Source organism: Schistocerca serialis, chromosome 2 (genome assembly GCF_023864345.2).
Source record: "Schistocerca serialis cubense isolate TAMUIC-IGC-003099 chromosome 2, iqSchSeri2.2, whole genome shotgun sequence".
In the NCBI taxonomy this organism is placed as follows: domain Eukaryota; kingdom Metazoa; phylum Arthropoda; class Insecta; order Orthoptera; family Acrididae; genus Schistocerca; species Schistocerca serialis.
In genome coordinates, this window is record NC_064639.1 from 597,794,737 (window position 1) to 597,822,050 (window position 27,314).

The following is a 27,314-nucleotide window of genomic DNA, read 5'->3' on the forward strand; positions in this document are numbered from 1 at the left end:
AACAATAACTTATTTATAAATTTATCTCTGTAACTGCAACACAGCAAATTGTTGACAATACAGCATTACACATTTAATGATGTCTGCAATGTCTAATATTGGGAACAAGTTTAGCAGAAAATCACTCCAATTAAAATAACCACTTAATCCTGCGAGAGGTATCTGTTCTACAGGTAGTGACATAAACAAGAACAAGCATCATGAACTACGTATCTCATTTTATGATCAACTCACAAGACAGCAGGACTGAGCCTTTCAAAATACTTCTTATAAGTATCTCCAGAATTAGCCTGTTACCACAGTATTACTACATCAAAAGGATCCCTCTTAATGACTTTACGCTATGTGGGAGCTCACCACTATCAGAATAAAACTTATTTTAACACTATTCAGAATTTAATAGCCCTGAGAACATTTCCAACAGCTCAGAACTTAATTTAATGAAGACATTCACAACTGAATCATATTTAAAATACAGCCCGTGGAATGTTTTTACAAAAGTTATAAGAAACCAGATTATTTGCAAAACATTACAAATATAGAGTAACAATATGGTACTGCTATAGCCCATGTTGAGAATTTTGAATTAACTTAACAAGAAAATACAGTACATAAATTTTGATTATTATTTAGCAGTAATGACATATACAGAGACAGAAAACGAAAAAAAGTCACTGTTAGAACTTTAAAAACAAGATAAAATGGCGACAAATTAAAACCTCTTTACCACGCTTCCAGCTTAAAAATGTTACAGTCGCTAGTCAACAAAAAGACTAATAAAATATTACCTTTAAAAAAATACTGTATCTAAAACTAAGCAAGTCTCATAATGCAGTGTTAAAAATTAATACTGCAAGTGCGAGAAGCTCCTTTACAAATGTTATTTGTAGAACAATGCATTTAATTAATCTCCAATATCTATTCTGAACAATCAATTGAATTACTGATGATAGTTTTAAAATAGAGGTACTAACACAATCAATAATCTACTTACATGCTCAATCAGTGAAGAACACTTTATCAGAAAAGTAAATTGCTCAAATAATTGTATAATTAATTTCAATATAATTAGTACATTGAACACCCTGGTCAAACACACCACTGCAAGAACAGATACCTTTCACTATTTGAAATTCAGCTCTGAGAAGTATCATTCATATCAAGTTGTAAATGATAACACTACTCCTTCAGACAAATTTAAAGTTTCACAACAGGGCAATTCATTTCCATAAATGCAAAATAAATCGCAGGGAAACTAAAAATTGTCACATGGTACTTCATTTGTTTTCATTATTTTGAAATTTATATGTACTGCTGAAGTGAGCAGACATTACATTTAACAGTTTGATCAAAATTCCGTTTGCATAACAGCAAAATCATATTTAAAGTCTGTCTTCCGGTGAAACTACAATTCATGCTGATATATATACACGCACACACAATTGGATTATAGGCAACAATATTTTCTCAACAGGCAATTTAACACTGTAGCAAGTAAACCACCTTTAATATGCCTAACTTGTCCCCAAAGCAATTTTTTATGTCCACTTTCATGTTTTTACTCGTCAAAGGAGTTTTTAAAAAAATATTGTGCTATTATCAAGAGTATCTTAAGCCAGATATCTATAGTAATTTTCTAAACACTATGCCTGACAAGTTGCATACACTCCACTAAATTACAATTTACACTGAAGTTTTTAACATCAACTAATTAATGAATTAAGGTTTTTTCCATTGACACTGAGCAACAAATGAGTAACACCAATGCTCACAGTTTAATATAGATTAATTGAAGTGCAACAGCCCCCTTTTTGCCTTTACAGTTTCACGTAATATTTCCGAAGTGTTCAGCTCTTTTTTTAAAAATCTCTTTACCAACATGTTCCTGGGTTACAATCATTAGTGGTACACAACAAAAGCATCATTGCAACCAAGTTCGCATTTCCCCCACTACATTTACAAAACTTTAATAAGTTGCAATAGTCACAGCACCCAGTACTGGAAAGAAATCTTAAGCTGCCTCCAGAATAAATGAACAAGATGGATGTACATTTCCTCTGTCTAAATAAGTTTATACGGTCCAGTCCTCACATGCCACCAACCTTAAACGTATGAAATGAAGTTTAAAGTGAAAATCCAAGTATTTAACTATACCAGAATTCTGATAATATCAGAAGTATTTATTATAATTTGCATTCACGTGTAATTCATGCTCTACAATACAAGTCGCTTATTTCACAGAAGCATGTTTAACTCCACACATTCAGGGGGGAAACTGAGATGCCTACTATAGGCTACATACAACATTGTTTGAACAATCCACATTTGGTTATTATGTGCAAGTGAACGTACATATGACACAGATATAAAACTGCAGGATTTCAGGCAATGGGAACTAACAACAATTGAACATCAAGCGGAGAGCTCTATCAAGAATAAGGTTGAATTTTTTTTTAAAATGAGTTGTGATTTGCAAAAACTTGTAATGGAAATCTATTCCACTGACTACAGTATAATAACCAAGAACTTTACCACAGAGATTCACTATGGCCTTATAACAGACACACTTCAGTCACTTCTGCGAACTCTACACATATTGCACAAATAACACAAGTAAATATGTAGTTAATTAGGAATATTTATATATTAAAGCTCATATTATAGGTGGTCTCACTTATGAAAAATAAAATTTCATGGGTTCCCATGGAAACTTTTAGAAGTACACGAGTACACCACGAATTCCAACAGTTCATCTTAGTGAGTCTTCTTATGCGAGACAAATGCTACTTTTTAAAATTAATTTGTTTCTTGCTGATAAAAAGAAATATCAAATAGAATGACCCACGATGGAATTAAAACATTCTCCCTCATTTTATCAATTTCGCCATACTGACATACCCTCATAGAATTCTGGCAGGTAGGGGCTGCTGCTGTTAAAAACACACCACTATCTTTGTTTTCATTGAAGCAATAAAGACACTATTATCGAAATAAAACTATTTAACTGTGCTATTCTGAATTTTTTTCTTTTTGTTATTATGTCCCAGTGGAACATATAAAACAAGTTCTATCCACTGATAATGCAGGAAAAAAAGACACTAAATATTCTGATGTTAAGTTAAGAGCAAGATCAAAACATCAAAAATAACGAAACAGACAGGGCAGAACTAGATTTTTCAAACATCATACTTTTTTAAAGATACATGTATATGAATTTTCTTCTCTGAACAGGACAAGAGCCAAAGAAATATTATAAAAAGGATTTTATTGTAATGTCTTCATGGTTCCAGACAAGCTTAAAGAGAACCCGACCCTTAATACATTGAATACCGACAATGCAGATGGGACACTGTGCATCACGTTAATTCCACCAGTCTGGGTTGTTGCTACCTCCTCCCCCACCTCCATTGCTGCTGCTGTTTGAGTAAGTGTTTCCATAACCACCACCGCCACTGCTGTAGTAGCCTGTGAACAAGAGTTAATGTAATAAATAAATGGTAATGAATCGAAGTAATTTTCTATTTTTATACCTCTGAGCTTAATTTATTTATCTCAACACATTTATCACAGCGTACTTATGTTGGCTACAATCACAGGCCCACAATATTTCCACTATCAAAGAATCTCTGTACAGTGATTGTCAACCCTTCAGCTTGTTTTATTTATCAGCCACCTTATAGAATTTTACATCTCACTTTTCCAGTTTAACTCTGAAGTGCCTGCTTTACAGTGCCAAACTAGAAGACTGAGTTCGACACACTGTTCGTTGCTGTACTGAAATAAAATTGAGCTGTATAAAAACCAACTGAAGACCCCTCCCCCTCCCCAAAAATTCTTCTGCACTATATATATTCCAGCACCAATAATTCTTATTAAAAAATTTGATTTCAAACTATGTAAAAATTATGGTTATTTATTAAATGTAAACAGCATGTTTATGTTTGAAGTTCGTCTTATTTTTTAATTAGTGTATTGTTTTCCCTCTAAATCACTGAATGCAGCTTTGAATGAGGATACAAGTTCTGTATGGGGTGCTCACAAGGTTTTGGAAGACAGAGAGTGTGTGTGTGTGTGTGTGTGTGTGTGTGTGTGTGTGTGTGTGTGTGTGTGTGTGTGTGTGTGTGTGTGTGTGTCACTAAATTGGTGGTGTAATCCAAGAACAACCAATCTTAAAAAATCTTATTTGTCTGAATAAAGCATTGAAATTTAGAGAAAGCTTTCAATGGCATTGATATAGTCCATATTTTATTCTGCGGTCATATTTGATACTCATAAATAGGATGTTAAATGCTTTTTTGTGATAAGGTCCCCTAGCATTTTTTAAATAAAATTTTTTCTGTCATTGGTTGTATTTTTAAAAAATTAGTTTCACTGACTTTTAGGTATTAATGAATGTCATAAAGCACTCAGTTACAAATATATATATTTTTGCTCTTTTCGGCAATAAAACCAAATCAGGTGCCTGTATAATTAAAATTTGTGCATGTTCCATACTTTACTCTTATTTCCATATGTTGATACAAAGAGAAATAATATTAGATAATAAAAAAAATGCTATATGTTACATTATTTTAAGGCATTCCATGTGTATTAGTCTATAATAGAGAAAAACTGAACTACTATTCAAAACATAAAAGTGTAATTTCCACACTAACACTGTTTGTACTATACACAGTTTCATGGATGGCAGCTTCTGGTCCTACTCTATGAATGTATAAGGGGTACTGGGCATTAACAACAGTAGGCCTTAACTTTTCAGTAGATAATCTTATAGATGGCTTTGTGGATGGGTTGCCACTCATTATTCACTGGATGTTTGCCTCTTCTTATTAGATTTTATATCCTTGACACCTCTTGCAGACTGAAAGAAGACACTATATGTTCCCTGGTGAATTACACTTGTTTTGTAACCATTTCACCTTGAGTCAAGGAGCTGCCTCTGAAAGTTTTCTTTTTATCTACTAACATAACAATGACATATTTAACTGAAATTAAGAATTTTTTGGGATAGCTGCATTAATGGAATTGATCTCCATGTGGTTGTGACCAGATTCCAGGAACTTACAACCTCTAACTTATTACTACAATGTTTTTCCTCGTGAAATATAGTCACAAGCATGACAAATTAATATTCTTCACCTGACCACTGAAGAAGTCTCTCAACATGTTGATCTCTACACCATAATGATAGCATATGCTTGTGAATACAAGAAGTTTTAGTTACATTGTCATGTTATGGAGCATCTTGAGGAAGAATGTTTATGTCTGGCATCACGTCATACCAATCTAAGACTCTGCACTTAGTACGGATTAACCTATTTTTTGTGGAAGTAACAATGATTCGTGAATGCCCATTATAGAGACGTGTTTATTTGTGTAAATGACTGAAAATTAAATTAAATCTGCTATAATACAATGCAATGAACTTAAGAAGGTTTCTATTGGAGCCACTGTCATCAGATTGTGCTTATCATTAAGGCGTTGACCTTCCCACTTTTGCAAACACTGAGAACCTATAATACATGTGGTTGAAACAACACATTGACAACAAAAATCTTGCTTACCGTCATTAAGGCGTTGACCTTCCCAGTTTTGGAAACACTGAGAACCTATAATACAGGTGGTTGTAACAACACATTGACAACAAAAATCTTGCTTACCGTGCTAATGCTACCTTACAAGATCAATAATTTTGTATATAGTCTGTGTTTTCTCCTTTGTTCCAAGGCTGACTTTGAGCAGGAATACAATGCACTTTTTCCCATAATCTGTATAAAAATCTATGTTAAAGGTAATGATCATGTCAAAGAAAACTTAATGTGGGAATTGTTTTAACATGCAATCATCAATGATAGAAAAGCTTTGTACTAAAAGAATAGAACTTCTGTTGGGTCTGACAAAAATGAATGTAAAAAGCAGGGAAACTTAAAATGTGGAAATGTAAAACCTGGTTTTGCTGTACTTCATTTCCTCCCAGCCAGCAGCAATGGCTTCATCCCACAAATGACACTAAGCAGATTCGTGATTGTTAGTTACATAGTACACAGATACTTCACAGATCGTCTTCTGATTATAGCTAGATTCTGCTCAATGTAAATGATCTTTCTTTTCTCCTTCCATATTAATACTTTTTTCTTCATTATCAGTTTTTTTAGCTGAAGTTCCTACTTGTTACATGTCCCAAATGTAATGTTCTCAGGCCTACAAATCTGAAAATTTTCATCAAATATCTTGCTACAAATAGCATCAGGTTCATAATGTTAATACTGTTCTTCACAATCAATACATCTTAGATTCAAGTATGTCAAAATTTAAGTAGTACTTTTCTCTATGTGACCTTGAGTAATGACTACAGTAAGCTGGAAACATGGTTATGTGAGCCATAATTCTTTGTTTTGCCTCTTTAGGCATATATTTTTGTTTCCCATATCTTTCTCTACTCTCTTCATGAGTAATGTCACAATTACTAGTATGGTTCTTTTCAACAATGACCCAAACTCTTTTTGCAAAAAAGTATTTCCTTGAAAAGCAGCATCTGCAGCATTCCTTCTCTTAAGCAAACAGTCTTCTTAGTGTGCCCCTGTAGATGTCATTTGTTGATTTTGTGGTCCACTCTGTAGTTTGTAAAATGCCACAAAAATATTTTCCCGTCCTCATTTATAAAATTTCTCAATTTTATTTTATTTACAAGTCATGTTCCATAGGACCAAATTTAGGAGCAAATCTCCAAAGTCATGTAATGTGTCAGTACATGAAATTACTGACATAATAGTAATAATAGATAAAAATAAAATGTTTATGAACCCAAAATAGTCAAGTCATAAGTTTAAGTAAATGCAGTCAACAATGTAACATAAGAATCAGCCTAAGTTTTCAAGGAACTCCTCAACAGAACAGAAGGAGTGACCCATGAGGAAACTCTTCAGTTTCAACTTGAAAGTGCGTGGATTACTGCTAAGATGTTTGAATTCTTGTGGTAGCTTATTGAAAATGGATGGAGCAGTATACTACACATCTTACACCTTTCTGCACAAGAGTTGAAGAGGGCCAATCGAGAGAGAGAGAGAGAGAGAGAGAGAGAGAGAGAGAGAGAGAGAGAGAGAGAGAGAGGGGGGGGGGGGTGTTAATGTTAAAATACCCAGTCTAGTGAACAGGGGAACCACTTACTGCCCAAAAATATCCTTTGAGAATGCGAAGTTACCCCAAAATACAATACCATATGACATAAGCAAATGAAAATAGGCAAAGAAGACTAATTTTCATGTCGAACCATCACTTACTTCAGATACCATTCGAATAAGTCTTTGAACAATATCCTGAATGTGGGCTTTCCACAACAGCTTACTATATCTGAACACCTAGAAATTTGAACTGTTCAGTTTCACTAATCATATGCCCATTCTATGAAATTAAAACATCAGGTTTTGTTGAATTGTGTGTTAGAAACTGTAAAAACTGAGTCTTACTGTGATTTAGCGTTTATTTTCTACAAGTCATGAACTTATGTCATGAACTGTGCTGTTTGAAACGGAGCCAATGTTGCACACAACATCCTTTACTACCAAGGTAGTGTCATCAGCAAACAAATATTTTAGAGTTACCCATAATACTAGAGGGCATATCATTTATATAAATAAGGAACAGGAATGGCCGAAACACTGATCCCTGGGGCACCCCAATTTGACTGTATCCCACTCCAACCACACATCACAGCCATTCTCAACACTGAATAATGGTCGTTTGCTGTCTTTTGTTAAAGTAAGAGGTGAACCAATTGTGACCTAATCCCGTACTCCATAATGGTCCAACTTCTGGAGCAATATTTTGTTATCAACACAATCAAATGCCTGCCCAGCATTTGAGACCATTTTACACTGTTTCAATTTCTTGCACGGCTGTTTTACTCCCTGTTCTCTAAATGTACTACATCCCTGGGATCCTGGATGTTTTTCAAATGTTATGAGCCCATTTTGCTAGGTCAGATGCTCTTTTTCTTCTGCACTACTTCCATTGAACATTGTTCCCTGCTGTTCTATCAGGTGGTAATTTATCAACAGTGTTCTATTAGTTTCACATGACGTCAGAAAAATCAACACTTTGTTGGAAGCAACAAGTCATGTTTAAATCCTATGCCCAAAATCTACTAAAACTGGACTGACCTTAACAGCTGATGAGATTACGAGGGTGGTTTGATATATCTGGGGGGAAAAAAATGTTTGTTTAGAAAACAATTAGCATTGCTTTTAGACAAAGTCTCCTTTGAGGGATATACACTAGGTCCAGTGATTCTCCAGCTTTTTCAGCCCATTAGAAAAACAGGTTCTGTCCAACTCTGCACAGTACTCATCAACTGTAACTATCACTTCCTCATTTGATAAAAATTTCTCCCCAGCAAGCCGAAGTTTCAAGTCAAAGAATAGGAAGAAGTCACTTGGATAATTCTAATGAATATGATGGAGGAGGAACCATTTCCAAGCCCAATTCATGCACTTTTGGCATATTTATCCAGATGTCAGGGATGGTGTATCCTGGTGAAGGAGCTTTTTTTGTGCGCCAACCTTGGTCTCTCCAGCCAACGCCAGTTTCAAATGATCCAACAATGAAGCATAACAGGGTCCAGTCACGTTTTTGCCTTCTTCAAAGTAATCTACGAGTATCATTCCATGGGAATTAAAAAAAAAAAAAGAAGTGACCATTACCTTACCAGCTGAAGAATCAGTGTTTGCATTCTTCATTACACTTTCACCAGCCTTTGCCTTTGATTTGATTGCTGTTTTGATTCTGGTGTGTAGTGATGGTTCCCAGTTTCGTCAAAAGTCAAATTGATGCAAAACGTGTTGAAGATTCCGATTAAACACCACCACCAGACACTGTGTTGAAATGTTATGGTGCATGCACTTTAAGTCGACTGTGAGCAATCGCAGCACCCACCTCACACCCAGCTTCTTCACAGCCAATTCTCCATGCAAAATACTATGTACTTGCTCAATTGGGATGCCTGAAGTCTCAGCAATCTCAAGCATTTTCATTCAGCAGTCTTGCATTACAACATAATTGATTCTGCCACTAATTCTTTGTGGTGACCTCAATTGATTGGCTGGAGCACCCGTCTTCGGCACTTATCTGGCCATGTTTAAATTCATTAATCCAACAGTAAATTGTCTTCAACGATCGTGCAGAGTCCATGTTAACTTCATCCACCTCTGTTTTGATCTGTGTGCCAGTCCAACTCTTCAAATGAAAATGTTTCAAAACAGAATGTAACACTTGTTTTCTCCATTTTCAATCGCAGTTGACGCATTGAACAATTCAGACAGCTGTCAACAATGAACTGCAAGCTGTATATCATTGGAATTCTTTATATGATCCTTGTAATAATCAACTGACCAATCAAAAACAATCCTGTCTTTCATGGAAATTTACCAGACTTATTTAACATCCTCGTATATTAATCAAACTCCTAACACACAAAATTTTCCTCACAATAATTGAAAATTCCACATTTACCACATTATTTGCTTAAAGAATCTCTTAACCCACTCAATTCATCTTCCTCTCAATAAAAACACATTTTCTCAACATTCACCATTATTATAATGTCAAGTCAATTATAATGGCAACTCAAAAGTCATAACCAGGCACATTCTAGTACTGTATTAAAATAACCAAAGCTGTCTGATTGTTCTGCCAGTGAAAAACATGGAAGATTCTTCACTAATTCATTTTGGTTCATTAATTAAATTAATTCATATTGGTCATTGCTGCATGAAGTACTTCCATGTTTATGATTTGTAGAACTTCTGTTTTCTAGAAGCCACAGTCTGTTATTCCCATTTAAGTTAGAACCTGGTTATTCCTCGATATTAAACTTGTAGCTTACTCAACTGATTATGTAACATATCTAATGATGGAAAAACTACAGCTGGATCACTACTCACCATATAGAGGAGATGAGCCTTCAGCCACATCAACTCCTAAAGAAGCGGGCACTGAGAGGGAATCTATCATTTTTATAATAACGACAATATTATGATAATGACAATTGCTACAGTTCGTACAGAGGAGATACTGAGTCGCAGATAGGCACAACAAGAAGACTGCCAAACATACCTTTCGACCTAACAAACTGACTCTGGCTGACGAGGCCAGACTGTAAGATGTGTTCAAATGTGTGTGAAATCTTATGGGGCTTAACTGCTAAGGTCATCAGTCCCTAAGCTTACACACTACTTAACCTAAACTATCCTAAGGACAAACACACACACCCATGCCTGAGGGAGGATTCGAACCTCCGCCGGGACCAGCCACACAGTGTATGACTGCAACACCTTAGACCGCTCGGCTAATCCCGCATGGCCAGACTGTAAGCAGCAGTGCGTGTTGGGAGAAGCAAACTTAGTTGTGGTGCTAAGGAAGATGCTGGGAAGGGGAGGGGGAGCAGAGTAGAGGTGGGACACAGTAAAATAGTGCTACTGGTAGCATACAGGGAAGAGGAGAGCAGCCAGGTGCAGGTGGGTGGGTGGTGGTGGTGGTGGTGGTGGTGGTGGGTTAGGATGGGGCAGCGGAAAAGGAGAGTAATAAAAATACCGCTGTTGTGTTAGTGGAATAGAGGGCTGTGTAGCGCTGGAATGGGAACAGGGAAGGGGACAATGACTAACGAAGGTTGAAGCCAGGAGAGTTATGGGAACATAGGGTGTACTGTAGGAAGAGTTCCCCCCTGCGCAATTCATAGAAGCTGGGGTTCTTGGAAATGATTCACATAGCACAAGCTGTGAAGTAGTCATGGACATGAAGAACATCATGCTGGGCAACATGTCCAGCAACTAGGTGGTCCAGATGTTTCTTGGCCATAGTTCATTGGTGGCCATTCATGAGGGCAGACAGCGTGTTTGTTGTCATGCCCACATAGAATGTAGCACAGTGGTTGAAGCTTAGCTTCTAGTTCACATGACTGGTTTCACAGGCAGCCCTGTCTTTGATGGGATAGGTGATGCTCTCAGCGGTGGCACAGTAATTGGCCACAATGGGGCGTCCTTACACACACACACACACACACACACACACACACACACACACCAACCATTTCCTCCACCAACTCCCACAGTTCCTGTTCCTGTTCCTTTACCATATGGTGACCTGCTCGTACCTATTGATGCCATCCTCCCTTTACACTGGCATCCACTTCATAGATGGCTTCAACAGTACCTCAGTCCACAGCAAAACTACCAACGACAGCAATACCTTCACTTCAACAGCTGGCACTCATTCCATACTAGGAAGACACTTCCATACAGCCTAGACAGGAACTCTTTGTTATATCAAACATGAAACACCTGCAGTGACCAGCAGTCCCTCTCAAAATAAATTGACTGTCTCACTGAGTCCTTCACAGTCCATACTTGTACAGAAACAGGTCTCCTGTGCCTTCTCTCTCTCTCTCTCTCTCTCTCTCTCTCTCTCTCTCTCTCTCTCTCTGCACTCACCCACCACCTCCCAAAGTACCACTTTCCGGCCACAGAACAGCTTTCCCATCGTGACTAAGTGCCACCCACGATTGGAGCAACTGAATCACATTCACACATCCTCTCCTAGGATTTCCACCATCACTCTTCATACTCTGAAATAAGGAATATCCTGGCCACTGTACTTCCAACTCCTCCCACAGTGGTATTCTGCCTCCCACCAAACCTACGCACTATCCTTGTCCATCCCTACACAAATTCTGCCTCCTACCAAACCTATGCACTATCCTTGTCCATCCCTACACAACCCCACCTCTTAACCCCTTGCCTCATGGCTCAGATCCCATTTATAAACCTAGATGCCAGACCTATCCCATACGTCCTCCTCCCACCACCACCACCACCACCACCACCACCACCACCTACTCCAGTCTGGTCACAAACATCACCTATCTAATCTAAGGCAGAGCTACCTGTGAAACCTACAAGCTAAGTTGCAACCACTGTCCTGCATTCTACATGGGCGTGACAACCTACAACCTGTCTGCTCGCATGAATGGCTACCGACAAACTGTGGCAAACAAACAGCTGGACCGTCCAGTTGCTGAGCACACTGCCAACACAATGGTCTTCGTTTCAATGACTGCTCCAGAGCCTGTGCCTTCTGGATCCTTCCCAGCAACACCAGCTTTTCTGAACTGCACAGGTGAGAACCCTCCCTCCAGCACTACACAGCCCTCTCTCCACAAATGCATCCTCTTCTTTTCTGCCCCCCCCCCCCCAACCTCCCAACTGCACCTAGCTGCCCGCACGCGCACCATTTACAGTATGTAGTGAGTAGCAATTATCCTTTTCATAATATTGTCGTTACTCTATCCTGGATTTTTTTTTTTTTTTTATGTTACTTTAACATATCGCAAACCCATGAAAAATTGGCACTGGTTGTTCTTGGATTAAGTGCACGACATCTACCTGTATCTTTTTTTTTTGCCATTATTAACTTAGTGGAGATACAACTAAATTTAAGTTAAATTTCAGGAACTCTTTGTTATATCAAACATGAATAAGTCACTTTAGTTTTGATTCATCAGTCTACAGTAAAAGACAGAAATTGTACTATGCCACTATTTCCCATTATTAATGGCTTCTCCTGTTGGTACTTATTAGAACAATTTTATAACAATCATTCAAAACAACTACACATATTTTCAACTGAGAAGGTCAGTATCAAACATTAGGTAACCACGGTGAAAGACAAACTTGTGCTATACAAACATTGAAAAATATGTTACAGCGGAAAGGTTTGACACACAGCTGAAACCTGTGTGTAGCCATAAATCCTTGATATGCACTTTTGGCTGAGGGGTACAACACACAAGAACTCTTGTTTCGCTAAGTTTATTACACCACTTACTATCTGTGTGCGCACGCACACACAACTGACTTCCGTTGTAATCACAATACGAATTCATTAAATATTAAGCTATCATCAACATAGAGGTTGTTTGAACACTTTACTGGCTATGATCCTATTATAGGTTTGCGACACTGTCTTCCTGCAAACTTTGGACTGACTAATCCAGCAAATAAATAAGGACCACCTCTGTTCAAGATAAAAACTTAATCAATGTGCAACTTCACAATTTTCACACTAACAAACATTGTCAGAGGTGAAAGAATTGGTAACTGACCAATAAAAATCCTAAGACTGACTTGGAATTTAATCTAAGAAATCTTGGTTTCTAGTTTGGTGCAATATGACAGCACCTCAAACGATTTCATTTTAAGCATCAAAATAATGTCAGCAATCACATAAAGCACTGTCTATGCACTTTTTGTTATTAGGCTATTTAGTCTGTGATTAGGCAACTTTGATTGTGTAACATACATGCTTAATGTTTTAGCAAGTGAAGTAGTATTGCAGTATTTTATGACAAAGCTGTTTTGAATTATGAGAACTGATATATTATAGCAATAGGTCCATTGGCAAATTTAACAAGAGAGGCGTTGTGCATCACTGAGGGATTTATTAATGGAATTTCAATACTATTGAAATTTTGAGAGCGCTTTCCAGGAAGAGTCTGACAACATATTACTTCCCCCATGCGTATGTCTTGCGTAACGACTACACGGAGAAAATTCAAGAAATTGGCGACAATACAGAGGCTTACCTACAATCATTGTTCCCACGTGCTATTCGTAAGTGGAACAGGATTGGAGGGCTCAGTTAGTGGTACAAAAAGTACCCTCTGCCACACACCATTAGGGGGCTTGCGGAGTATGATGTAGACGTAGCAACCACTGAGCACAAAGTCAATTTATAAGGCTACTTTGAATAACAGCGCAAAACACTGTACTATTTGTCAGCTCTGTAAAATAACCTTATCCAACGCACATTCTCTACACAAATTACAAAATGTGAGTATTGCTTAGTAGCCCAATCAATGAAGAACAAAAAGGTTGATTAGGGGAAACAAATCACGTAGTCACAAATTTTTGTACAGTGTCCTCAAAAACATATTAAAAATCCTGACCTCCCCCCCCTTTGGGGGGTGGCAGGGTGAGCATTGGGGTGGGGAGGGAGATACAGATAACTGCGATTTTCTCAAATAACTCTACAACTGCAGTCTGTAGCAAAAATGTTTGCCAGCACATAATTAAATTACATTAAACTTCCTACAAAAAAGATCCTTTTCATTTTTTTCTCTAAGATAAATATGCTGGAAAAATTGCAGATTACTAAAAATATTGTTCCAACAGCATAAAACTTTATTTTTAAATGAAATTAGTTAAAAACAAATATTATATGCATGTTCCACATACAAGTGTCGTAGAGCCATATTACGAGATAAACTGTGTAATGGGGCTGTAAAAGGGTGGAAGGGGGAAATGCGTGGGGTGTGAGTGCCAGGGAAAGTTAAGGGTGAGCAGGTGACTGCCTACTCTACCTACCCCACTACATCACGAGAACAAAGTGCAGAGTATTTCACAAAGCTATACCAACGCACATTGTGAATCACTGGTGACAGTGTGCAGTCATGTCTTGGGATGGTTCCTTTTTATCGACAAAGTGCATTAATGCTACATTTATCAGCTGTAGGGTTCTTCTGTGAAAGGGCACTCACTCCACCACGAGTGTGGCCCGATTTTCAGTTTAGACTATACCTCCCCAGCATTTCTAATCAAGTTCCCTCATGTGACTGGACAAAATAACTTCACTCAGCACTTGTTTATATAGTGGAGTTATTTTCAGTTTATTGAATGCCTACTTATTTGCAGTTGTTACATGGACTTTGTCAAATCCGTTCATGTGTGTTTAAAAATATGTCAGTGGCCTATGTAGCATTGGTGGGAAAGTGATTGGATTGGTATATGTGGCACCTTGCTCCTGTCTATTGTTGAGAGTTTATTCTAAAACACAGTTGTGTTTTAGTCACTTGGTGGTGAATTACTGAATGACCAAAAAGTTACTGCACTTTTCACAGCATTAATTGTGTTATTAATATGACTGCACAAACCTTTACATTCATTCAGGAATTTCTGGTACTTTTAAGAGTTGGCGGCAATGTGTGGAGCTACTTACCACACATCCAGAGTGTATCTCCCAAAATGGGTGTAAACACGTTTCACGAATGGGACTAATCATGGGAATCGATGGGAGAGGTTTAATTCCCCGGAGCTTGTTCCCATGAAGGGCGGACCACTGGTGATGCCAAAGTGACACCACCTGCTGACAGATGGCAACACAGAGATCATTGGAGGGAGGTATGAGAGCTGCAACCTTGACAGCAGCGGCAGCGGCCTCGTTACCTGTCAGACCGACATGACCAGGAAGCCACATAAACATCAAAATTGCTCCATCAAGACTGAGCTTTCTTGGACCTGTTGCACTAAAAGATGGATGCTGTACAGTACACAGAGGCTCTGAAGTGCACAGTCAGAGCAGATGACAGCTGAAAAGCCTGTGCCGCCGGATATACTACATGGCTGATACAGTGCAAATAGCTCTGCTGTAAATACTGAGCAGTGTTCCAGAAGCTGATACTAAAAATCATCGGTGCCAATGACGAAGGTACTATAAAAGTTCCGTGCGAAGGTCATGAAACTTACGACGATAGAGCGAGGTTAGAGTAGCGTTTTTAGGAAGTGAATGAAAGCCACGGGATGAAGAGTTCACAACCACTGGGAAAGTGGCAGGTAGCGTCAAGTTAAGCTGCCAGAGCAAGAGCCAAAAGTGAACTCCCTCTTCTGTTGAAGAGGGATGTGCCCCATTCTAGTGATCAAAGGAGTCATTGCACAAAGAGGCGTAGAATAGGTGGCCAGGAACGGCAGACAAACAGCATGCATATCTGCTGAGGAGTAAGTCACGGATGTACGACAGCTGTAGTTCGGCAGCTTCAGCGTACAGACTCTCAAACAGGCTAGTGTAAAATTGTGGATAGTATTGAGACAAAGTAAGAGGGACGGATGTGCAAATGCATAAACGAAACACCCATAGTCTAGTTTCGTATGGACAAGGGACTGATACAAATGGAGGAGAGTGGTCTGATCTGCTGCCCAGGAAGTACAGCTGAGGACATGTAGGAGATTGAGGGACCGTGTACAGCAGGTGACCATGTAAGAGATGTGGGAGGACCAAGAAAGTATCCTACTGAGGATGAGCCCCTGGAATTTCATTGTTTCAATGAACAGAAGAGCAACACGCCTAAGATGTAAAGACGGTGTAAAAAATCAATTGCGCCATCAGAAATTCATACAAATGGTTTTGTCGGTGGAAAAGCGGAGGGCACTGTTGATGGTCCTTGAGTAAAGAAGATTGAGACATCACTAAAGATGCCACTCATGGAGACAAGCCCTTTGAGAACTGCAATAGATTGCAAATTCGTCAACGAAAAGGGAGCCAGAGATGCCCGACGGAGACAGGCCGTTATAGGGTTAATGCTGACAGCAAAGAGGACGACGCTCAGGACGGAACCTTGAGGCACACCGTTTTCCTGGATAAATATGGCTGACAAGGGAGAATTCACACGTACCTTGAAAACTAAAGTTTTTTTTTAAGAACTCCTGAAAGAACTGGCCATAGAAACCCCACGTATAGAGAAGACTGAGGGTACCAGTCCTCCAGCAGGTGTCGTAGGCTTTCAGCAGGTGTCATAGGCTTTCACCAAATTGAAAACCATGGCCACATTCTGGTATTTCTGCAGAAAACTATTCATGACATGGACTGACAAAGTGGTGAGATGGTCAATCGCAGAACAGTGTTCTCGAAATCCACACTGTGCAGTGGTTAGTAATTTGCGAGACTTAACCACCAGGACAGCCGGGCATGAATCATACATTCCATCACATTGCAAACACAGCTGATGACAAATGAGGCAATAACTAGGAGGAAGGTGTTTGTCCTTGCCAAGCTTAGGTACAGATATGACAGTGGCTTCATGCCAGCATCTGGGAAACATATCCTCTGCCCAGATGTGATTGCACGTATGAAGGAGGAAGTGCTTGCCTGCAAGAAAAAGGTTGTACAACATCTGAATGTTAACATCACCTGGTCCTGGGGTGGAGATCGGCATAAAATGAGAGCATAGTAAAGGTGGCATTGTAGCATTCACGATTTTGAGAAGAGAAAGGTATCATCTGAGCCACCTCCACTTGTTTGTTTCCAATGGAGGAAGGCAGGGTGATAGTGGGTGGAGCTCGAAATCTTCACAAAATAGTGGCCCAGGGTGTTGGAGATAGCAGTAGGGTCCACTATTGACATCAACTGCTACTGCCAGGCCAGAAATTGAGGAATGGATATTCATCCCACAGAGCTGTCAGAGGTTGGCCAACATGACAGTAGAGGTAACAGAACTGTTAAAAAGAACTAGTGAAGAAAATCCAGCTACAGGGTGTATATGCAGACAAGAAAAAAATTCTCTGATGTTTCCCAGTTAAAAACATACTTCTTTTCATGTGAAAATACACTACTCCCAATATGAAAAAAAAAACACTTGTTCCATGGCAAGTGACAGTACACTTTACCTTGGAGCTGATATTTTCGTATTTGTACTACGAAAGCATAGATTCGAAACAGCATGTTAGTTTCCGATGCACTGAAATTAAGATTTAAATGTGCTTCTGTAAGCCAGTCATATGCCATATCACGTGATCTCACCAACCAATGACAGCACATACTCAGAGCATGGGACATGTTATGTTGTGGGCCAATAGCAACATCACTGTTAAGTAGTGCGAAGGAAAAGTTAATCATTTAAATTAATGTACATAGTGTAACTACATGAAAAGTTAAGCTTTCACATATAATATTTGTCTTTATTGCATGTGTTGCAATTTAAGATACAACACACAAATTTGCCAGTAAAATTTTAAATAATGACAATGTCTGGTCTTCTGGGCTTGAAATTCTTCTAACTGGCTAGTTCTCAATGTGTTAAGTTTAAACGAAAGTCAAATGCTCTGATTTAAGAAATTAATTGCACATTCGCACACATATCATAATTCATCTTGCATAAAAGGAAATTTACTTCATAACTAATACTTTTCGAAGCACCATTCGCAATATTTTCCAGCAATAGCCTCATTTTCAGCATTCGCCAGTGAGTGCCAGTAAACACGTGTTACTGCATGTGAGCAGCTGGGGTGATGTAGGAAGCCCATATATTCTTACAGATATAGTATTAAGAGTCTTACATGGCCTCATAAAAGAAATACGATACTCTAAGAGGATAATTGCACAATCTAACTGTAATTATTAAATTTATTTCTTGTTTAATTTATAAAATAATAATATATCGTGGTGATGATTCTTTTTTGTCAAGAAAGTTTGTAAACTCTTTTGCTTCGCAAACTCTTTGGAATATTGTGAGTACCGCAGAATGTGAGGGGTGGTGGGCATGCCTCTGATGGAATCAGCCATGTTTTGATTGTGTCACTAATAATGTAATTTGGAATAATAAGTGGAAATTGTAAAATCGGTGTGATATTTAATAATGTGACAAAGAATAAAATTCAAGAAATACACAGGCAAATCTTCACAAGTTATTTAGTCATCATAAACCCACAATGTTAAATCATAATTTCAGCTGCAAGAATGTATCCCTAGATGCTATAAGTGGAGCCAACTACAAGTAGAGATAATTAAGATAAGTAATAAGTTTTTCAATTGTATATCTTGCACCTCTTTAAGCTTTTGAAACCAACGAAGACAGTAAGAAAATTTTAATAGTGACTTGTGGGAGGGTAACATTGTAAGTATCAGTACTGTATTATCTCATGTTTGGTTCTCTATTATGACATAATGCTGTATGTACCTGGAGATGAAAATGTGTACCTTAAATTCAGTGAATAGTTGAAACTAGCAAGTAGAGCGGAATGAAATACTTAAGTTTCTAATAAACTGAGTGCATCTGGGGCAGTGGCGGATACATGAGGGGAGCACAGGGGGGAAGGAAAATAAAACATTTTGGAAAGATCTTTGATGTACAGTAACATGTATGCCACAGATTTTCTTATTATTTAAATTTGAATTCCACTAAACACCGCATGTTACAATCCAAAGCATCTAAATCGAGATTGTGACGCACCTTTGTAAGACAGTCATAGCTCATCTCACGTGATCTTACCAGCCGATGACAGCGAATATTCAGAGCATAGGACACGCGATGTAGTCAGCCAATAACAAAATCACTGTCAAGTAGCGCCAACACACAAACAGAAAAAGTTACGGTTTAAATTAATAATCAGTGTTGCTACAAGAACAGAAAAGCTTTCACATATAATGTTAATCTTTCTTGCCCACATTGCTCTTCAAGATGCGACATAAATGTCTGATCTTCTGGGCTCGAAATTCTTCTAACTGGCTCATCATCAAAGAGTTTATTTTTAAATGAGAGAAACACTCAGTGATTTAAGAAATTCATCGTATATTCTCGCACACAGTTCATCTTGCATAAAAGGAAATTTACTTTGAAAGTAACATTTTTCAAACCACCATTTGCAATATTTTCCCATGGCCTGTTAGAAGCAGGTTTGTCCCAGCAGTTGTCAGAGCTCCAGATAGGCGTCACTGGGCTTGCGCAGCTACAATGACGTAGGAAGCCCGTATGTTCGTACATGTAAAAGATTAAAAGATCTTATAGTGTGTCATAAAAGAAATAAGACATCAGAGGATATGTCAAGAGCATCGGAATTTTGTGAACCAAACTAAAATGCATGAATCGACTTACAGTGCACATTCGTATGTCCAGATTTCCAATGAAGTAGGCTTTTCAGTGTGCTTTTCGGGATTTAAATTTTCCTGGAGTACCGGTATTGTATTATCTCATGTTTGGTTCTTTATTATGGCATAATGGCATACATACTAGAAGCTGAAAACATGCACTTTAAATGCTGCTAACAGTTGAAACTAGCCAATAGTGGCTAATTAAACACTTTGTTTCAAATAAATTGACTGCCTCAGTGGAAAAGATTAATGAAAGCCAAATTTCTGTAGCAAACTGCCAAAAAAACTTCATTGTCCTGCAAGGTGATTAATGCTAATAACACACTTTAGCCTTCCGTAATTATGTGAATTTATTTTAATTCACTTGATAGCTACAGACCATAGAAATCCATTCTGTTTTTATTTGATGCAAGAACAGTAAAAAAAGAGGAAACAGCAAAATTACTACACGTAAACGCGACTACCCACCTCCCCTCTACAACTCAGGATTGTTTTGCGCATCAGCCCCGGATTTACCATATTGCCGAACTGGGGCAATACTAGACAGTGCCCCCCTCCCAGTTAATACAAACAGTACCCACAACTGGTGTGGTTTCTCGATCTGATTACATCTATTTTGTCACTGTCTGCTACATTAAACGAAATAGCCTTTCTATTATTGGAGCCATTGTAACATACTTCAAGTTAATGAGACTTTTTTGGCACAAATGGTCATTTTTATAACACGACAGAATATGATTCACGAAGTACCAATATCAAATGCCCCTCCCTCCTGCCTCCTAGATCCAGGTCTGCTGCACATGGGTGCCTCTGGCAGCTTGGGTGTGCCAGTAAAATTTTTATGGGTAGCATCTGGCTATTTGCTGCTACTGCTTGTACAGCTAACAGCCACACTTCTGTATCCAGAAGTGAGAGAAGGTACTACTCATACGCGACTCAACAGCGCATGCGCATCAGCCCGTTCACAACCGCTCAAATGTTGTGACATTATGCTCATTGGAGGCAATTTGTTGTTGCCAAGCATTGCATAATCTTTCTAAAGCCTTTGACACATTCTGCTGTTGGCAGACGCTGTTATGAGTACTGTGTTTTGTTGAATATGTCCATTTCCTTTGCAACTTAGGTTTTATTTTTTTTCCCTCTTATTCATGTTTTATTGCTGCAGTATTATTCTGCAATAGTGGGATACAGTAATATCCTTTGTTAGAGTATAGGTTCTTACCAATCAAAATTACAAAAATTTAACTGAATGAAAAATTCCCAGAGTTCTAAACAATTCCCAGGTTTTTCCTGGTTTTCTCCCGGATGAAAGAATTTTAGAGTTTTTCTCACATTTCCCCGTTGTCCCAGATCGTATACACCGTGAGTAGCGCTCCAGATGGCATTCCACTTTTGGGCTGAGAGAGATTTGATATAGATCCTCATATCTGCAGCTGGAATCATGAAAGAAAATGGGGTAAGTATCTGATTCACTAACCAAACGGTCAGCCACTTAATTCCCTGGGATGCCCAAATAACTTGGGACCCACAGAAAGACAACTGAGCAGGCTGCATGCTGAAGGGCAGAGAGCAGGTCATGGATAGTAGAGACTAAAGGGTGACGAGAGTTGCATCGATCAATAGCCTGCTGGCTACTCACAGAGGTCTGAACAAATTAAAACACTGTGGTGGGAAGCCTGAAAAACAAAAAGGATGGACCTATGAATGGCTAGAAACACTGCTGTGAACACACTACATGACCCCAGTAATAAATGGTGTTCGAAGTCAGTAGGAAACGTGTATCTCACTTTATCTATTGTTTTAGAACCATCAGCGTAAAAGATGGTAGCACCCTGGAATTCTGCAAGGATGGCACGCACAAGGCACCGGTAAACCATAGGAGCAACAGAGACCTTAGGACCCTGGAATAGATCAGTCCTAATCCATAGTCTAGGCACCATCCAAGGGGGGGTACGTGAGGAAAGATATGGAGTGCCGTCCAGTGAGTGGAGATGGAGATCCGACGAGGGGAAGGAAACGCATGCCAACCGGCAATCCCACCCATGTGCTGGTGTTAGGAGGGAGACGTCCCTCATTGGTGAAGAGCGCAGAGTACACAGGATGGTAAGGGATTGGCGAATGGCGATTACAAGAGAAACAAGGAGTTGGCTCTGTCGGATGTGTAGAGGGGGAATTCCCACTTCTGTGAGGAGACTATCAACAGGACTAGTGCAAAAGGCACCAACAGCGAGACACACCCCACATTGATGGACAGGGTCAAGGAGTTTCGAAGTGGAAGGAGCTGCTGAGCCATAAACCTGACTACCATAATCTAATATGGACAAGACCAGAGCACGGTAAAGATGCTGAAGAGTTGAACAGTCTGCACCCCAAGAGGTGTGGGCCAGGAGATGGGGAGCATTAAGCTTCCACACACACATAGTCTTTAGGTGGTGAATGTGGGTCAGCCATGTCAGCTTGTTATAAAAAATAAGGCCCAAGAACTGAGACTGTGCTACAACACTGAGCAACTGGTTGCCTAAATAAAGTTCCGGGGCGGGGTGTACTGTGGGTTGAAGACAAAAATGCATATCCCATGTCTTGGATGGAGAAAACTGGAAGCCATGGGTGGTGGCCTACGCAGAGGCCCATCGGATGGCACCTTGGAGCTGGCGCACAGCAGATGCTACCGAGTGGGAGCTGCACTAAATGAAAAATCGTCAACATACAATGCCAGGGTAGCCAGAGGCCCAACAGAGGTCACAAGCTTATTGATGGCAATGAGAAAGACTTTGTGCAGAACCCTGTGGGATACCATTCTCCTGAATTTGAGGGGCACTAAGTGAAGTGCCAACATGTACCTGGAAGAGCCAGGGAGATAAAAACTCACAGATAAAAAACGGAAGGGGACCACGGAAGCCCCAGTCATGGAGGGTAAATAAAATGTGATGGCGGCAAGCCATGTCATACACCTTTTGTAGTTCAAAGACCGCAACAAGGTGCCCATGGTGAGTAAAAGCCTGTTGGATGGCTGATTACAACTGGAGTAAATGGTCAGTTGGAGATCGCCCTGCCCAGAAGCCACACTGATACGGGGACAGAAGGCCCTGTGATTCGAGTATTGAAGATAATCTGAAGCTGACCAAACAACTGAGCAGTTTATAAAGTACATTTGTCAGGCTAAGTGGGTGGTAGCTGTCTACAGACATTGGGTTTTTCCCGGGCTTAAGGATGGGAATAACTACACTGTCTCGCCATTGTGACGAAAAAGCACCCTGAGCCAAATGTGGTTGAAGACCCCGAGGAGCTGTTGCCTCTGGGGAACATCCAAGTGTTGGATTACTTGGTTGTGGATGGAATCTGGGCCTGGGGCTCTCTCTCGTGAAGAGACAAGAGCCTGCTCCAATTCCCATTCAGCGAAAGGTGCATTATAGGGCTTAACGTGGTGCGAGATGAAACAGAGGGAGATCTATTCAACTCTTGTGTTTCTGCCAGAGAAAGGTAGTAGGGTAGGAAGAGAGCGACATTGCCACTGCAAAATGTGTCGCAAGGTGTTCTGCGAGGACCAATGCATCAGTGCACACAGCACCATGGAGGTTGAGACCCTGGGTAGTTGACTGTCGCTGGTGGCACAGAAGGCTATGGAGCTTCGACCAAACCTGCGACAAACAGCCATACGTCCCCAGGGAGGAAACATAGCGATCCCAACATTCCTTTTACTCTGCTTAATAATGTAACGAGCCTTAGCACAGAGACGCCTAAAAGTGGGAAGGCCGGTCTGTGAAGGGTGTAGCTTAAATCACTGCAGCACCCATCAGCAATCCTGGATTGCGAATGCGACATCCTTGGTTCACCACGGTACTGGTCGACAACGAGGGGGACCTGTGGACAGGAGGACAGCAGTGCCAGCAGCATGGAGAATAGTGGCAGAGATGCTTTGCATGACTAGATCAATGGAATTCGAGGGGGGAGGTGTCAAAGTTCACAGCAGACGAATTGGGCCTGCGGAATGCCCAAAGTGCAGGGGCTGGCTGTCTGGCGGTAGCAGGGGAACAATAGAATCACCAGAAAGTGGTCACTTTCACAAAGATCATCATGGGATGACCAATGCACGGTTTTTTTAAGGGCGCAAAACTGCTACATTCGTAAGCCCCCATTCTGTGACTTAGTGAAGGGTAAAAAATCGAATCTTAAATCAGCAGCAATGGGAGTGAAACTCAAGAATGAGGGAAACTGAAAACAGAAGGAAATCGTAGAAAACTAATACTGAAGAGGGGAGGAGGTATTTTTCCAGAAAAAGAGCTTCAAATGATCGATATCATCTTACAGACACTGATAAACTCAAGGGCGTGATTGACTAAGCACGTGTCATCTGCTAAAAGGGATGATACATCCGGCGACAGCTGTAAGCGGATTGAAATAGGGACACTGAAGTAAGAAGTGTCTCACTGTCCACAGTTGAGAGCAGTGAAGACAAAGCAGGGGAGGATCGCCACTTAAAAGATGTCAATGGCTACAAGGACAGTGCCCTATCTGGAGTTTAGTTAAAATGGCCGCCTCCTGACGAAGAGATCAGGAGGAACAAGTCCAAACACAGGGAAGAGCTTTTACATCCTGGGAAGTGCAGACCAATGTGTGTGACATAAATGAGCAACACGATGACATAAAACGCTCTGTAGGTTGGCAAAGGGAACCATGCGAACAGTGGGCCAAGGAAGAGAGACTGCAGCCTTGGCCGCTATATCGACTGCCTCATTTCCACGGATACCACTGTACCCTGGAATCCAGAGGAATGCCACAGAGATGCCCCCAAGTGGAGCAAGTGAAGGCAGTCCTGAATCCGGTGGATGAGATAAACAGCTTGGAGGTTGAGAAGAGAGCTGAGCGAATCTGAGCAACAGCCTGGAGAACAGCGTAAAGCTCCGCAGTAAAAGCTGAACACTGGTCGAGAAGCCAAAATATAATAGGGGTGTCGCCAACAATATAAGCACTCCCAACACCAAATGTGGTCTCTGAGCTGTCAGTGTAAATAAATGTGGCATCCTCCATTTGTGCCCATAAAGGAGAAATAGAGGGGGGGAGTACTAGCCTTTGGAAGCTGACAAAGCTCACGGAGAATGCAGGTCTGGCGGTGAAGCCAAGGAAGCACCATACCCCCATTTATCAGAAAAATTTTAGGAAATTGGAAGGTTAGCGAGCTGAAAGATATGAAACGTGGGAAGACCAGCACAGTTTTCTGTCAAACTTAAGTCCCAAGTATTTGGCGATGTCCGTGAACGGAAGGTCGACAGGGCCTAGATGTAGGGAAGGCAGAGGAAATTCCGTACAATGCAAAAAATTTACACAGACGGCCTTACTGGGAGAAAATTGGACGCTGGTTTCGATGCTCCATGAGTGGAGGCAATCTAGACATCCTTGAAGGCGTCGTTCAAGAAGGCTGGTCCGTTGAGAACTGTAGTAGATTGTAAAATTGTTGAAAAAGAGGAAACCCAAGACATCGGGAAGGAGACAATCCTTAACTGGATTTATGGCAATGGCTAACAGTACAAAACTTAGCACGGAGCCCTGGGTTACCCCATTTTCTTGGGAGAAAGTATGAGAGAGGGAGGGGGAGAGAGAGAGAGAGAGAGAGAGAGAGAGAGAGAGAGAGAGAGAGAGAGAGCAGTGTTCATCCACACCTTAAATGTGCGCTCCATCATAAATTCACGAATGAAAAGGGGTAGCCGACGACGAAAGCCCTGACGGAACAACGTGCGGAGGATGCCTGTCCTCCAACAAGTATTGTATGACCTCTCCAGATCAAAAATATTGCTACCGTTTGGTGTTTCCTGAAACAATTGTTCATTACGTAAGTGGAGAGAGCAACTAGATGGTCAACTGCCGAACAAAGCTTTCCGAAACTGCATCGGGCAGCTGTTACAAGGTTTCTGGACTCCAGCCACTAGCGTAAACAGCAATTAACCACACCATCCCAAACCTCTCAAACATTACTTGTGAGTGAGATGGGGAGATAGCTAGAGGGGAGATGTTTGTCATTTACAGGTTTCAGAACAGCTTCCCGCCACCTTCTGGAAAAGGTATTGTCACTCCAAATGCGATTATAAAGGCAAAGGAGGTAATGCAGAATACGGTATGATAAATGCAGCAGCATTTGGATGTGGATGCTATCTGATTCTGTGGTGGAAGAGCAAGAGGAAGAGAGTGAGTGAGTGTTGGAGTTCCTGTACAGAGAAAACATTATTATAACATTTGCAATTTTGAGAGGAGAAAGCAGGAGGTCGCACTTCCGTTGCTTGTTTCTTCGGGAGAAAGGCTGGTGGGTAATTTGAGGAGCTCAAAATCCCACGCAAAGTGTTGAACCAATGAGTTAGAAATTGTGACTGGGTCCACTAGTATATCTTGCGCGACAGTTGGCCCAGAGATTGGGGAGAAACTAGACGTGCCGGATAACAGTCGAATTAAACTCAAAACTACAGATGAGGGTGTGAAGGTGTTAAAGGAGCTGGTAAAGTAATACCAGTTTGCCTTCTGATGATCGCGGATGATGTGACGGCACTGCACACATAATTGTTTATAGCGGATACAGTTGGACAACGTAGGATGATGGCGGAAAATGCGAAGAGCACGTCTCCGCTTGCGTATTGCATCACGGCACACCTCGTTCCACCAAGGAACAGGGGGGCGCCGAGGCAAAGGGGAGGAACAGGGTATTTAAAGTTCTGTGGCTGTAAGAATAACTTCCATTACATAAGTGACATGATCGTCAATGCCAGGAAATTGATGGTCATCAAATGTTGCTAGAGAGGAGAAAAGTGTCCAATTGGCTTTGAAGAACTTCCAGCATCTTGGGCGCATAGATGGCACTTGTGGCTGTAATCGAAGGACACGTGGAAAATGGTCACTCGAGTGTGTATCAGCACGAGCGAACCATTGAAAGCACCGAGCTAGCCGAACAGTACCGACCAAAAGGTCCAAATGAGAGTAGGTTGATGTGGAGGCAGAAAAAAATGTAGGTTCCCCAGCGTTGAGGCAAACAAGATCCACTTTGTGGAAAAGGTCAAGCAATAGGGAACCTCTTGGACAAGGATGCGGAGATTCCCAAAGTGGGTAGTGGGCCTTGGAGTCTCCAACCAGCAAATATGGAGGTGGGAGTTGACCAATGAGATGGAGGAGATCAGATCTTGCCATTAGAGTGGACGAGGGAATGTATATGGTACAAAGAGAGAAGGTGTATCCTGAAACGGAAAGACGTACAGTGACAACTTGGAAGGAACTTTTTAAGAGGATTGGGTGATGTTGGACAGTATCATGGAGAAGAATCATAAGTCCCCCATGTGCTGGAGTGCCATCAACAGAGGGGAGATCAAACTGGACCGATTGTAAATGAGGGAAGACAAAGTGATCATAGGGACGTAGCTTTGTTTCCTGAAGGTAGAAGACGACCGGGGAGCAGGACTGTAAGAGGATCAACAATTCATCCCGATTGGAGTGAATTCCGCAGATATTACAATGGATAATTGACATAGGGTGAACAGAAAGCGAAAAATCTCGCCACGGTTGCCGTCAACTCAACGACCTCTGAGAGCTGGCAGCCGACAGCATGGAACAGCATTCTGCCAAAGGCAGAAGATCCTGATCCATAGGTTGTT

The 27,314-nt window shown here is 40.5% G+C and overlaps 1 protein-coding gene across 1 annotated transcript in view; it reads right to left on the reverse strand.

Moving 5' to 3' along the window:
• Positions 1 to 201: 201 nt before the first annotated feature.
• The window catches only part of LOC126457626 (ATP-dependent RNA helicase DDX3X), a 166,355-nt gene continuing 139,242 nt past the window's right edge, over positions 202 to 27,314 (reverse strand). Inside the window, exon 14 of the mRNA XM_050094097.1 lies at positions 202 to 3,465. Coding sequence (XP_049950054.1) covers positions 3,362 to 3,465 — 104 coding nt within the window. The 3' untranslated portion in view covers positions 202 to 3,361. The remainder of the gene's footprint in view (positions 3,466 to 27,314) is intronic.